This window comes from Gymnogyps californianus, chromosome 10, assembly GCF_018139145.2.
Source record: "Gymnogyps californianus isolate 813 chromosome 10, ASM1813914v2, whole genome shotgun sequence".
NCBI classification, from domain to species: Eukaryota; Metazoa; Chordata; class Aves; order Accipitriformes; family Cathartidae; genus Gymnogyps; species Gymnogyps californianus.
This window is the reverse complement of record NC_059480.1, coordinates 10,807,066-10,822,675: the sequence shown is the minus strand read 5'-3', so window position 1 is coordinate 10,822,675 and position 15,610 is coordinate 10,807,066. Positions and strand designations below refer to the sequence as shown.

General features: G+C 35.9%; 1 protein-coding gene across 2 annotated transcripts in view; it reads right to left on the bottom strand.

Moving 5' to 3' along the window:
- Window positions 1-15,610, bottom strand: part of RHBDD1 (rhomboid domain containing 1) — a 56,042-nt gene that overhangs the window by 23,725 nt on the left and 16,707 nt on the right. For both annotated transcript variants that reach the window (XM_050902777.1, XM_050902778.1), the window contains exons 4-6: window positions 8,589-8,677; window positions 6,877-6,927; window positions 1,363-1,482 (exon numbers count right to left, since the gene is read on the bottom strand). In XM_050902777.1, the coding sequence (XP_050758734.1) occupies window positions 1,363-1,482; window positions 6,877-6,927; window positions 8,589-8,677 (260 nt within the window). The remainder of the gene's footprint in view (window positions 1-1,362; window positions 1,483-6,876; window positions 6,928-8,588; window positions 8,678-15,610) is intronic.

Sequence of the window (15,610 nt, the reverse complement as noted above, 5' to 3'; positions counted from 1 at the left end):
AAATATGTTAATGAATTTCTCAAACTGGAAAAGCCTTTTCCTATCACAATCTTGCCTCATCTGCTGCCTTTTTAAAACCATCTTCCAGATAACACGACGTGTTCTTCGTAACAAAAAACAGGATCACAGAAGGTGTGAAAGTAAAAGTGATGATGATTTGTCAAGATATTCATTTTCATATTTTGCCTGGTATTTCTCTGACAGCCATAACACAGTCGCATAAATTAATTTTCTGAGTGGAGATTTATGAATGGTGCTCCACATTTTAAGGGTTGCAGTTACAAGTAGAGGCTTCTGTATCTTTTTCGTAATGAATACTTCCTTGCACTCAGGAAGACAGAATACCAAGATTATGAAAAAGGAAAATTACATTGATGAGCTATTCAGTCAGGTTATTATTTTTGTTAAGATTAAGTGTTTAGCTTCACCAAATTTAACAGAAATCTTTCAGATTTCTTAAGTTTAGAAGCACCTAAAGCCTTTGGCTGAATTCCCAAAAGAATCCATATTGACATGCAAGAGATTAAGAGGAAGCCAGACAACATATACTATGTTCATTTCTGTCCTTTATGTTATCACTTCAATATAAAAATTTTGCATAACTGTGTGATGTAAATTTTACACATGATGCTCTAATAATGTGCTGTCAGTCCTATTAAACAGATTTTTCCCTCAAGTCTTTAAGTTTTCAGAAACTGAGAAATAGATTCTACAAAGTATTCTTTCTCTCTTGATTTCAACTGCATTATAAAAAGATAAAATATATCCTAATGAATGTATTTTATACCAATTTAACTAATACATTTCAGTTAAAAACAAACACCATTTTTATTTCTAAACATTTATATCTATTTTATTTTTTTTAGGTCTTTCAGCTAACTAGAATATAGCTTCCTTTAACATAGAAAAGGATAGTGTGAAGAGTAAGAAATCAGTACACTGCTTGTCAATTTAATTTGTATAAAAAGCAAAAATATACACAAAGAGAAAGTTTAAATATTGGCAACATCAATTCTTCTATTATACCAGTTCATACTACTTTAAAAAGTATTGTAAGATTTTTTCGGCACAGCAACTTAATTTACTTAAGGGGTTTTTGTTATAAAAGCATTTCTTTTACTATAGTAGTAGCAAGGTAATCAAACAGTAAGCAATTATGAATAAATGCAATTACACTAAGAGAATGACACCGCATCCTCACACTGCATTCTCTGAAAATTCTACCAGAAAACTTTCATCTGTTTCTGAAGATACGTCCAAAGTACTGAAAATAAATAATGAGTAATACATCTTTTTTTCCCCCCTCACTCCCTTCTCAGTATGAATCATAACTTAAAATATAAAATGCAATAAAATTCCTACCTCTTTCATTAAGACTGTTTAGCACTGCCCTTTCAAGCTGTTCTTCTTCAGTGAGCCCACCTGTATAATCATAGTAGCTCCTTGGCATTCTGTATTGATAACCTGGATAGCCATAATACTCTGTAAAATGAATACAAGATAAAGAAAATAAACTGCTGCTACTCAGTAGGAGAGTGTGAAATCAGATATTATCTTTAGGCTATCTTTCTTCCACAAATTATTTTAATTTGGGAAAGAAAAAATCATTAGGATTCAATTACTTATACAATATATGCCATGAATCAATTTCTAATTTACAAAGCCAGACTATGGTAACAGGAGAGAGAAAAACAACAGAAAAAAGATAGATCAAACATCTCAGTTTTTTAATAATTGTTATAAGTGTCATAGAATTGCCATTATTAAGAAGTTTCACACAGAAGTTGTAAGACACTTTTCATCAGCTCCTTTTAGCATTTAATAGTTAATACTTGGACACCTTATTAATGTCACTAGAACATCAACAACAAAACAGGTAGGTTTCAGGCTTTTTTCCACCTGTCTCTCCCTTCCCCCCAGTGTCCATAAACAATACATGCTAATGTCATCACAAATTCAAGTAGTGTTTGGACCCAGAAAACACATGGGAAAAGATCCCTGCAAATTTTTGCAGTAATTATACAGCTAATATTGTACTATTGCACAGCTACATCTGCCCTGGAAAAAACCCACCACCCCGTAGATCTCATCTAATGTCACAGTCACTGTATGTTGCCTGCACTACTGACAATCAAGATTTTCTGACCATTTGCAAAGTTTGTCAAAACCAAGCACAAACCATCATCCACCCAAACACATGGGATTTAAAAGAAAAAAATCACTTGGCTAGAGAACTGAGCGAGACTGACTTTCTTTTAACACAATCTGATCTTGCCTGAGCACAGAAAATCTAACCTGAGAAAAACTAAGGAGAAAAGTCCCATTTTTCTATTCCATTTTTGCACCTTCAAAATACAAAGCTTTGGGTGATATTTTAATTTCTCTTCCAAGAGAGCTGGACAGAGGATTTTGAAGAACCAAAGTACAGAAGTGTTGCCAGTTTCTTCCAACTAATGGAAAATGTACACAAGTTTTTCAAAATGAAATAATTAGAAATATTTTTGTATGAAACAAATACACATGCCATTCCTTTTATCTTCAGATTATTAGCATCAATGATAGTCTTGTGTTACCTCATTAGTTATACGGATTCCATGTGTAATCTTCTTGTGGAGTTTCTGTGTTTAGTAACAAGCACAGACTATAAAGTGAGCACATATAAATAATTTGTTTTAAAAAATGATTGTGTTAAAGAAAAAAATCCCAAGCTCTAGAACCTTAAGACAAATAAAAATAGCAATACCCTATCTTAAAGTTATACAGGAAAAGCAGGAAAAATTTAACAGAGCAACTGCACACTATTATATACAGAAATGTATATATTCCTCTGTGTGTATTATGCAAATATACCTACATATATTTTATATACACGTGTATACATATATATATTATACACACACATAGAGGAAAACACGTAATTCTGTCCGTTTGCAAATTCTTCCTTTTTGGAACATACAACTGACATCAGGAGACTCTTCATACATCTGCAGTGAACACTGTGTATTATCCTCCAGTAACCTGAAATTCTGCCATTTCTCAAATGATCAGCAGCTCCTCTGGTCAGAAGAGATTCTTTTTGTTTTTTAATCTGTATGAATTGGTCATATTTTTAACAAACTTTAAAAGCTTTTAAGTCATACTGGCTACACTTAAGAGACATAATTCTGCAGAAAAATAAAACTGACTGCAGGATACCATTTAGCTGTTTTTATATATAGATATATACACACACACACTTTGGATGCAATCTTCATGTATTCCCCTCATTTCCCTCTGCAGTATGCTAATCTGAATGAACATTTTCTCAGCTATAAATTTATTTTCTGGAGGCTTCAAAACTACATGCATGAAGACTATTAAAATTCTGGTACTAAAAGCATGAAATTATCTGATGAAAGAAAAAGGGTGTTGTATTTTAAGTTTGTTCTATTATTGTAAATTTTTGTATGTTTGATGTTTTACACTGCCATCAAGTTGTAAGTGCTCAGAAAGCCATAATCTTTTATTTTACAATGAGAAACAGTTCGGTAACATCAACATGTTCAAGGTGTTCCTATTAATCAAAATAAGTGTCCTAATACTTTATTCATGAACTGCATTTAGAGAAAACCTAATTCAGTTACTAAATACTAACTGTGTTAAAATTACACTTAAAATAATTTTTTTTCTTCTAAAGCTGTTTCCTTGTACTGTTTCATAAAATCTGTTCCGATCATAACTTCATCTATTTTTCTATTTAAATTGATATTTAAAGGCAGACAGTAATAAATCAGCAATACCAGAAAATGAAAAATTAATCAAGATACACATCATTAGCCTATGACACTAGAGAGAGTTTTCTCAATTCAGATGGCCAAATTCATTACATATATCATACACCAAGCAAAAGGTTAAATCTTCCATAAAGACTTCTACAAATAGGATGAAAGACAATTACGAAGTATATACACAGGGAATGAACATAACAAACACATTTTTTTTAAATTGCAGTTGTAAGTCATTTTAGAGAAATTAATTTAGTACCAAAAAAAAAAAAAAAAAAGTAGTTACATTTAAAGCCAAGCTTGGAAGACAGGATAATTCAGGTTTATCTCTCCTTTATCTCTCCCTTTTGTCCACAACAACTCAAAGCAACAGCATGGCTACTTTGGGGACTGCCCAAGACATGCAGAAAACCCTGGAGTTCCTTGTTGTCAGCATACTAAAGTTTTTTTTCCTCAGGTGCCATGTAGTCCCCCATCATGCTAGATACATTACATGAAATCTCTTCCCTTTTCCCTGCTTAGGAAGAGTTGGAAAACAAAAAGTAAAGGCCTATTCAGAATCTGCTCCTATTACACAAGGGTGATCTTTTACACCCACCCAAGCTCCAAGCAGCTGGTGTTTATACAGTGGCTGCAACAGATTATGGAGTTTAAATGTCAAGTACAAATTCTTATCTTTATTAGCCATTAAAGTACCTTTTCCAATATAAATCTTTAGAGTTTCCATCCACCCTGCTATACGGGAATACTGAAAGAAGATTTAGTGTCTATGAACGTGGAATACAGAGCAATGCAGCAGCACACCCAGGCTCTGGTGGACTGAACAGTACCTGTAGCTAGGTGAACATCTTTAACTGGGCTGAGACTGCCAGTCATGGAAACAGGTAGCTCATGCTCACTACATAGTCTATGTTCACATCTTATTTCATTTCACAATATTAATTTTATTTCTTTACTGGCCTTTAGATCAAGTATTTTTTAACTTGAGAACTGGAATAATGGAAAACTTGGGTAAATATACTTTTAAGTTACAACAATCCTTGTGTCCTGGTTTCGGCTGGGACAGAGTTAACTCTCTTCTTAGTAGCTGGTACAGTGCTGGGTTTTGGATTTAGGGTGAGAATAAGGATAACATGCTGATGTTTTAGTTGTTGCTAAGTAGCACTTATCTTAAGCCAAGGATTTTTTCAGTTTCCCATGCTCTGCCAGCAAGCAGGTGTGCAAGAAGCTGGGAGGGAGCAGAGCCGGGGCAGCTGACCCGAACTAGCCAAAGGGGTATTCCATACCATGGAACGTCATGCCCAGTATATAAACTGGGGGGAGTTGGCCAGGAGGGGTGGATTGCAGCTCTGGCATCAGTCAGCGGGTGGTGAGCAACTGCATTGTGCATCACTGTTTGGTTTTTTTCCTTCCCCCCCCCCCTTTGTTATATTCCTTTCCATTACTATTATTATTATATTTCATTATTATTATTGTTAGTATTATATTTTACTTTAGTTATTAAGCTGTTCTTATCTCAATCCACGAGTTCTACCTTCTTTCCCGATTCTCCTCCCCATCCCACTGGGAGCAAGGGGGGGCGGGGAGTGAGGGAGCAGCTGCGTGGTGCTTGGCTGCTGACTGGGGTTAAACCACACCACCTTGTTGCTGTTGGTAAGGAAAGTAGGTTAAGATCTTTTGGTTAGGAATTACAAAACAAATGCTTCAAAAATATTCAAGGGCCCATAATGTTGCTTGTGGGAATTACTTAATGTAATAATAAAACTGGAGGTAGATCATGGATGACAAAATCCACCATGGAGAATAAAAGCAGCACTAACCTTGGCTCACTGTGGCTCAGAGTAAGCACATCTCACTTAGACTATAAAAAATAAAAAACCCTGCATGACTAAACATCAGGGAACAGTAAGAATGATCAAACGTATGAAATAGTTTTCACATAAGCAACCATATAGACTACAACTTTTCAACCAGAGAAAAAAAATTACTATGGTGAGTATAGGACTGAAGTCTATAAAACCATAAATATGAAGAAAGTACATAAAGAATGAACATTTAGTTTCCCTTGCCAGAGAAGAATTAGTGTGCATTAAATGAAATTAGCAGCTATCAGGTTCAAAACAAACAAAAATGACAGATTCTACACCAGGAAGTAAACTGTGAAATTTTTCTTCTGTGATGTTGTAGGTGTTAAAAGAGTTCACGCTGATTCAAAGAGCTTTTGACAAATTCATGAAAGAAGAATCTATCACAGGCTATTAAAGACAAAATTTCCCCATAAAACTTTCTGCTGAGAACATCTTTAAGCCACAAGCCACTGCACACTAGCAGATATTTGAGGGAGTTATCACTATATATTTATCCGTTTCTTACAGCAGATGCCTAGGAAAGAGTATAAATCACTGCAGGAGATAAGATACACGAGGCTATACATCCCTTAGCTTTGATCCAACACATAGCCCTTCTCACAGCTGGCTCCTCTTCTGTCCCTCCCAGACAAGGCCTCCACCTATTATTTCTATACACTCCGCATATAATGACTCAATGTTCTGCACAAGAAGTGAATCAAACGTGCTACATTCAAGGTGTGCCAGTATTCCAACTACCCATCCGTATACTGTGAAGACAGTCTAAATTTATTCTGGTGAGGAGTGGGCTTTTTGCATGTAAATTACTTGATTTACAAGAAGTGTTCAAAGGAAGAAGGTCCTTGTCGGGGGCGGGGCGGGGGGAACATCCTATAGTGGAACAGAAAAGTTTGCCAGATCAGGGCAGATTTACCAAGGTTCAAAGGGCTGCATTCAGTAGACACAATTCCCCCCCGCTACACCTTCCGCAAATGGGATGATATTTCCCCAGTAAAGCATTTTATGAACTCATGACCTTACTTTGAGGTTTAAAGTCTCTTGTACAAAATACATCCACATAGTTCCCTAAAAAGGGAAGGTGAGACATGGCCAGAGAAGTAATATAAGTTTAGCAAGTATACATATGTGCAGAATATTTTGTATATGTTTCCATTTAACCAGCTCCTCTATAGGTTTTCTATCATTAGCAAAAATTATTTTTAAAGCTGGAATAAGTTTTTAGGTAAATGGGTAAGAGTACTTACCTGAATAGTAGTCCCTTGGCCTAGCAGGGTCAGTGAATGAAGAAATGCCACCTAAATATAAGAATAACGCATGTACTATTAGAATAAAATAATCACATTGTCTTTCTTTATAAAACACAAAAATCAAATTTAAAGTACTCTTTCTTTCAGAGTCTGTTTCATAAGATACAAATATGAAACCACAGGTATCTGAATTTTTTTGGCATCAGTGAGAGAATATAGTTATTGGTAAGCTTGTATGCTGTTCAAGATGTTATAGTAGTGTGCCATGTCTAAGTGACATATCCATGTAGACTAGAAAAATGCAGACCAACCTAAAAAAATGTTCTCCAGAACATATAACGAATAATTTCTGCACTGAGACTGTACATTGGTAAAAATGGGTTAACACACAGAAAACTGAGGACTGGAATAACACTGCACTGTTTCTGCTTTGCTACATAGGAGAAAAAGATGACCTGTGTACTGGAACACTCCTTCCTCCAGGTCTTAGTCACACAGCAACAGGATCTCCACAGTATGTTTCACTAACGGTACCATGGGTTTTAGCACAGAATCCTAGAATAATTTGGTTTGGAAGGGACCTCAGAAGGTCCCTAGCCCAACTCCCACCCAGAGCGGGGTTAGCTATGAGATCAGACCAGGTTACTCAGTCAGGGCTTTATCTTGTCAAGTGTTGAAAACATCCAAGGATGGAGACTGCTGAACCTCCCTAAGGAGTGTGATCCAATGCTTGACTGTCCTAATAGTCATCAGATAGCCCCCCCATGCCACAGAAACATGCAATATTAACATTGAACTAATGTGACACTTTATGTCTGTTCACTCCAGTGGGGTAGGAAATCTGATGCTTCTGTCTCTGTTTTTCCACTTAAAACTGCTAAATATCCATGACTTACAGACTGTATCACCAAACTGCAATAAAACCTCCTGTGAAAAGAATACACATTTGAACAAATTATTTCCCACTATACAAACACCATATCCATGGTCAACTTGATGGCACATTCATGAATAAAGTACTCAACCTATTATGTAATCAGACGTAAACCACAAATATTCTGACAACCAACCCCAGCACAGCTATTGTGACAGGTCTTAGACTTCCAATTAAAACACTGAAATTTATGGGAGCGTTCATCTAAAAGTTTGCAGGGCTGTATTTAAAACTATTGTTAGACTAAAGATGTCTAAAGATATAATATTTTTTAAAAATAACTATTACTACAATATGAAAAGCCGTAGTAACACATTGCTGGAAAGCTTGAGAATTCCAGTAACAATCTCTCAAGCATCCCACAACCTTTTTCAAACTATAGGGACTTCCACTACAATGGACATAAGTAGTGGAAATCAACATGGAAACATATTGTGTTCTGGCATATTTTTATGGCTTCACCATACTTTAAATAAAGTGACATTTTCATTGACATCTTATGTGAAACATTTTACTCTAAATAAACATTTAAAAAGAAGGGTAAAAAGTATTCCTCTAAGTAAAAATATCTGAAAGACACATTTACTGGTTCTTCTCATCCATATTTAAGAAAAAAACTTGATTTTTTTCTTCTGCATTCACTTTAATAATCAGTATATCTTTAATTACCTAAAAACTTATGGAATGGCCTGAATTTCTAAATGCAAGACTTACTGCATTTTAAGAATAAAAGCGTCTCTTATGCAGATTTTATAAATTGAACAAAATTATATACCTGCACAGGCTTTCATAATCTTTTTCAAAGGTCCCATAGTGTACATCAATCCAACAAGAATCCCTGCCAGATGCCCAGCAAAAGAAGTCCTATAAAAAAGGAAAATCTTGTGAGTGATGGAAATGAAGACTTTTTTTGTAGGGATCCAGAAGGGGGAGCGTAGAATTTGTTGTAACCAAAAACATCTCATGGAGTGAGACCAAGCATAGAGAAATGACTCACCTACAAGGACAGAGTACCAAGATTTCTTTCTTCCTAACTACCTTAAAATTGGTAGGTATATACAGTTACAGAAAAGCATCTAACAAATATCCTGAAGAAGCTGGAAACTAATTGGAGAGACCAGTTTAACTGCTTGTTTAAAGGACTGATTACCATTTCCCTAAAAGCATTTAAAGCCTTACTGAGGTAGGAAACTAGTTTTAATCTATAAAAAAGTAAATCCACAGAATTACACTGAAATGTCTAGGTAAGATCTACCAAAACCATTTACAGTTTCAAGCGAAAGCATAAATACAGTACTTTCTACCGCACTATCAATACAATCCTTCTACCGCACTATCAATACAATCCTACAATTAGTCTGTGATAAGCATGAATGCAGATCCATTGCAATCTTTGTAACACAGTGCCTTCAAAATTAAAAGAACGAGTGAAATGATGAGATCCAAATTCTTTTCCATACACATCAACAGTTTCTTTAAAAAAGATCATTGTCCATTTGCATATAGAAGGAAAAGGCTCTAGAGTCTTTTGAGAAATCAACATGGAAGCATATGTTTACAGTAAATAAGGAGTTTTGCTCCAAGTATTGCCATGACTATGGGGTACTCTCTAAATTCATAAACCCCTTTTCAGCATTCAAATTAAGAGTTAAACCCCTTTGTGTTTAATTAGGTTTAAAGATTAAGAGTAAAATCTTTTCAGTTTAACCAGGTTTAAACACTATTTGTAAATTGTTCACCTCTCATGAAGTTAGAGAAGCCAATACACTAAACATTAAGATTTCCTAGTATACACAATTATAAATAACTCAGTTCACTGGATTTATACTGGTTGTCCAAAGATTCAAGTAATATGACCTTTCTTGCCTTTATAAAGCAGAAATTAAACCTGTTTAATGTTGTCCTGGTTTCAGCTGGGATAGAGTTAATTTTCTTCCTAGTAGCTGGTATAGTGCTGTGTTTTGGATTTAGTAGGAAAATAATGTTGGTAACACACTGATGTTTTCAGTTGTTGCTAAGTAGTGTTTATACGAAGTCAAGGATTTTTCAGCTTCTCATGCCCAGCCAGCAAGAAGGCTGGAGGGGCACAAGAAGCTGGGAGGGGACACAGCCAGGGCAGCTGACCCAAACTGGCCAAAGGGGTATTCCATACCATACGACATCATGCCCAGTATATAAACTGGTGGGAGTTGGCTGGGAGGGGCAGACCGCTGCTCAGGAACTGACTGGGCATCGGTTGGTGAGTGGTGAGCAATTGCATTGTGTATCACTTGTTTCATATATTCTAATTCTTTCAGTATTATTGTCAATTTTTTATTATTATTTTCTTCCTTTCTGTCCTACTAAACTGTCTTTATATCAACCCACGAGTTTTACTTTTTTTCGATTCTCTCCCCCATCCCGCTGAGTGGAAGGAGTGAGCGAGTGGCTGCATGGTGCTTAGTTGCCAGCTGGGGTTAAACCACGACAAATGTAAAAATAGATTTAAACATTATACTTTTTACATTCTGGTCAGAAATCCAGAAGAGTTACACAGATGATAGCATATGCACTCATGACAATACATCTTCCAGACATCACTGGTAAAAATATACAAGAAAATACCTGTGTCACTAGAAGGAGATAAAGATCAAATCTAAATTCACTCTTTTGCCACCTACTTAACCACAAACTTGTATTCTGCTGTGTAGAGCTGCGGTTCTCTCCTATAAGTAACCAACAATTTTTTTCAAGAGTAACACGTAAATGCTGATGTGAAAATTTATAGGCAAGGGGTAGTTACCAAAATAAAGTATCTATAAGGAACTAATTTTCCAGATTTTTCTGGAACAGATTTTCCAAGTTTGTGAAAAATACATGCCTGACTTGGAAAATGTCTGCACACAGAAAACATTAAATACTTAGATGCCTTACTCTAGAAATCACCAACATGAGGTTGATTCACCTATATTCCTGGCAGTGTTTTAAACAAATTTTATGCTCATCTTGATTTATCCGAGCACAACACTTTCACAAAACCAAAATCAAGGTCTTTGCTTGCAATACAGTGAAGCTGTATATTTACACAATATGAATAATCAAAAACCTTCAACTTTTTTAAAGTCTTTAGGGGGATAATTTCCACTTTATGTCTATCGAATAGGTTAGTGTACTAGATGCCTAAACACTATTGACTGTTTAATTATAAATTATATTCAAAGGGTAGAAACTTAAAATGAAAATGTTTAAACAGAGTTTTCTAAATGAAAAATAATATCAGATACTGTCACACATATATATGTCCTGGTTTTGGCTGGGACAGAGTTAACTCTTTTCTTAGTAGCTGGTACAGTGCTGGGTTTTGGATTTAGGGTGAGAATGCTGTTGATAACACTCTGATGTTTTAGTTGTTGCTAAGTACCGCTTATCTTAAGCCAAGCACTTTTCAGTTTCCCATGCTCTGCCAGCAAGCAGGTGTGCAAGAAGCTGGGAGGGAGCAGAGCCGGGGCAGCTGACCCGAACTAGCCAAAGGGGTATTCCGTACCATGGAACGTCATGCCCAGTATATAAACAGGGGAGAGTGGCGGATCGTGGCTCTGGCATCAGTCAGCAGGTGGTGAGCAACTGCATTGTGCATCACTGTTTTTTTCCTTCCCCCTCCCCCCCCTTTTTTTGTTATATTTCTTTTCATTACTATTAGTAGTATTATATTTCATTATTATTATTGTTAGTATTATATTTTACTTTAGTTATTAAACTGTTCTAAGCTCAACCCATGAGTTCTACCTTCTTTCCCGATTCTCCTCCCCATCCCACTGGGGGTGAGGGGGGTAGGGGAGTGAGGGAGCAGCTGCATGGTGCTTGGCTGCTGACGGGGGTTAAACCACAACAACTGCTTTTCCTTAGCAATTACAAGTAGCAAGGTGCTACTGTTGATCACTCTCAGATTAATTTTATGACAGCATATGGTGAAAATTTGATGTGATTTATCAAATGTACTCATTTTCTGCATGTCAGTGATAGTATATTGTCATGGTTTAACCCCAGTCAGCAACTAAGCACCACGCAGCCGCTTCCCCCTTCCCCCTCCCAGTGGGGTGAGGAGGAGGAAAGGGAAAAAAAACAAAGTAAAACTCGGTTGAGATAAGAACAGTTTAATAACTACAGTAAAATATAATACTAACAAAAGCAATAATGAAATATAACAATAATAATAGTAATGAAAAGAAATATAACAAAAAAAGGAGGGGGGGAAGGAAAAAACCCCCAAACAGTGATACACAATGCAATTGCTTACCACCTGCTGACCAATGCCAGAGCCACAATCCGCCCCTCCTGGCCAACTCCCCCCTGTTTATATACTGGGCATGATGTTCCATGGTATGGAATACCCCTTTGGCTAGTTCGGGTCAGCTGCCCCAGCTCTGCTCCCTCCCAGCTTCTTGCACACCTGCTTGCTGGCAGAGCATGGGAAACTGAAAAGTCCTTGGCTTAAGACAAGCGGTACTTAGCAACAACTAAAACATCAGAGTGTTATCAACAGCATTCTCACCCTAAATCCAAAACCCAGCACTGTACCAGCTACTAAGAAAAGAGTTAACTCTGTCCCAGCCAAAACCAGGAGAGCAGTTTTGTAGAGTACAAAAAGACAGCTTCCCTTACATTAACAAAACGCCAAGTGTTACAGCCAAGTTATGGAAACACCACTTCATTTTAGAACTTGTTATATTGTAATTTACTCAAATGACAACAATACCTTTTTTTGCTAATGCTTGGTATCATTTATAGTATGGAAAACATCTTTATAGATATTTTCCAAATGTAACAATGAAAACATACTGATAATAAGCAATTTTACCAAAAAAAGCAGTTTTATTAAAAACTTTTAACATCAGGATGAAAGAAAAAATATAACTATGCAGCAAAATTCTGAAGTAGTTAATTTGTGTCTTTTCCCAGCTGTTTTGAGGATGGGTAAGGTTCCAGAGGACTGTATTTCTATACCCATTCTTAAGCAGGGAAAGGAAAAAAAAAAAAAAAAACAGAAATAGAGAAAATAGAGGAGGAGGAGGACTCTAGTCAAAGGACTACAGACTAATCACTACCTTCTGTTCCCAGATAAAACTATTTATTCAACAATTACTAGGACACATAATTTGTGGATACAACCAAGGTAAGAACACCAGAAGCAGAAAACAGATTTGTCAAGAACTGATCGTGTCAAATCAACCAAAATTCCTCCTTTGACAGGGCAGCAAGCCTCATGGAAAGGGAGAATTAGCAGATGTCACACATGCTGTAAGAATGCAGCACTGTCTCACAGCATTTGTCATAAAGAAGGCTTAAAAACCTTACACTCTAAACTACACTAAGCAGATCCCCAAGTGGCTGGTAAGCCTGACTTAATACTTATCAGTGATTCATTATCAAACTTAGGAAATGAATCAAGTGGATTTCTGCAAGAGTCTATTCCAAATATTATTTACAAATGACAGGCTAAGAGAAGCTGTAAGGGTCACTGGAGATGGCATTACAATTTAAAGCAGCCTTGACAAAATGAAGTAGTGGCTTGGAAAAAATAGGGTGCAATTCAATGAAAACAAATACAGAGTCCTGAACATACCACAGGAATCAACTATACAAACAGACTAGAAGTCACTGGCTAGTAGGAGAGCTTCAGGATAGAACCTGGGGCACACAGTGAATTATACAATAAAGCACAGATCAACGTGTCACACCACTACAGAAAAGGCAAGTATTTACTGGAAATATGTAAACAGGAGCACTATCTGGAAGTAAAATGAAGTAGCCTTCCACTCTACTCAGCCATGGTCTCAGCTGGAGAACTGAGCCTACTTTTTGCATACTGCACAAAAAGAAGAGCAACAAAAAAACCCAGAGAGCCCACAAAACAACTTCTGACAAAGGACTGAAGGGATCACAATCACTTAAGTCTATTGAAGAATTCTCTCACAGATACAATAATCTTAAAATATGGAAAAGATTGTCACAAATAGGAATGAATACACTCTCCACATTCTCTATCCATAGGATAAGGAGTAACGGCCGTAAGTCACAGCAAGAGATTTAACAACATATAAGTAGTAGAACAGACTGCCTGGAGAAACTGGGGGGGTCTCCATCCAGATGAGGCAGAGGCCTCCCAGATCGTGCTGGGTTCAGGGCCCATTCTCTTCCATGCTTGGCTCTGCTTCGCAAGGGAAAATGAGAGGGCTACTAAGACCCTGCAAAGAGCAATCAGAGCTTATTATAGTGATCATCTTTGAAAGTGCATTAGACTGAATATTGGTAAGTATAAATTATATACACACACATATATGTTTGTATATACATGTTTGTCCTTCTGATGTTATCACTCAGAGTATTTGTTCTGAGATCAGATTCACTCATCCTCTATAATCTTTCTTACTTTATAAAAAAGCAGACTAAATATTCAATTTAGGTAACTTACATAAAATAACTGTTTTACACATGCAATTCATGTTCTTCTATCCACATGCCTCAGTCCAAAGTGGATACTCCTATTTCCAATGAACTTAAATATATTTGAACAACTTATCCTGAGTAATACTTCAATGTCACTCTTCTTCTGATTTTACTACATTTTACAGTGAATTTTAATTTTCAGTAGATTGCCTTTTTTAAAAATTTGTATAATGGATTTCTTGCCTATGAAGCTGTCTGAGTTTCATCTACAGACATTAAAATTAATGGCAAAATTACAACTGTTTTCACAAGGCAGGATTATATGCAAAATTTAGAACTAAATGCCATGGATTTTGGCTGGAAAGAAATTAATAAACAGTTTACAAAAAGCACAAAAGTTGTGTGAAGAAGTCTTATCCAAGCACATATTACCAAGGCTCCTTTCACTTCTATTATAAATTCCACTCTTCTTTCTTGTCTAATCCAGAAAACTGAGGTTATTCCTATTTTCTGCTTTTTATATACAGTAAATAATCCTGGATATAATTAAAAACTCTTACAATATCACTGATAAAGCAACCTCCTTTATCAACCGATTCCAAAATAGGCTTTTTACACTATTCATAAGAATAGCAATGTCTTGACTGGAATGTATATTTTACTAGGTAAAAATTGACTGTTATTTTTCAGTTAGACTAATGAAGAAACATTCTCATCATTGCAACATAATAAACTACTGCCTTTTTTCCTGCAGGTTAATAAAGAAAAATTGACAGATAATTTTTTTTTTAACAGAGTACAGTTTTCAGTTTCTATAATACAAGCAGAACTTTTAATGGGAATAAAAACAGGGTTCTTGACTTTTTAAATTGCATGTTTTTTCTCTAAATGTCAATGAGCTTTATCAATATTAACTAATGTTCTCCCTGGTACCAAGAAATTCAAATGATGTCTCATTTAACTTTTTGTTTGAAAATGTAGATATCCCCAGAGATCTTATTTATCTCAACCATTCACTTCATACTAATGATAATTATGCAGTATGTCTAAATACTGTTTCCTGACGACATTTGCCATCAAGCTGATATGCACATTACTTCACAAAAATCTTCTAAATAGAATTAATTATACTTTTTCATTTGGCTGTGCAATTTCCATGAAAACTGGTATCACTAGAGGGAAAAACCATTTGGACTGCATTTGTTTTTCATGTATGAGAGATTCTGGCCCAATGTTTACAAGCCTCTCTATTAATTTTTACATTAATATTGTTCCAGTATCCTTACAATGAATTCAAATCAGTTCCTCACTGTTGGTGAATTTATCCTGAATCATTTCAATTCTGTGGTGTCATTCACCTGACTCAACAAA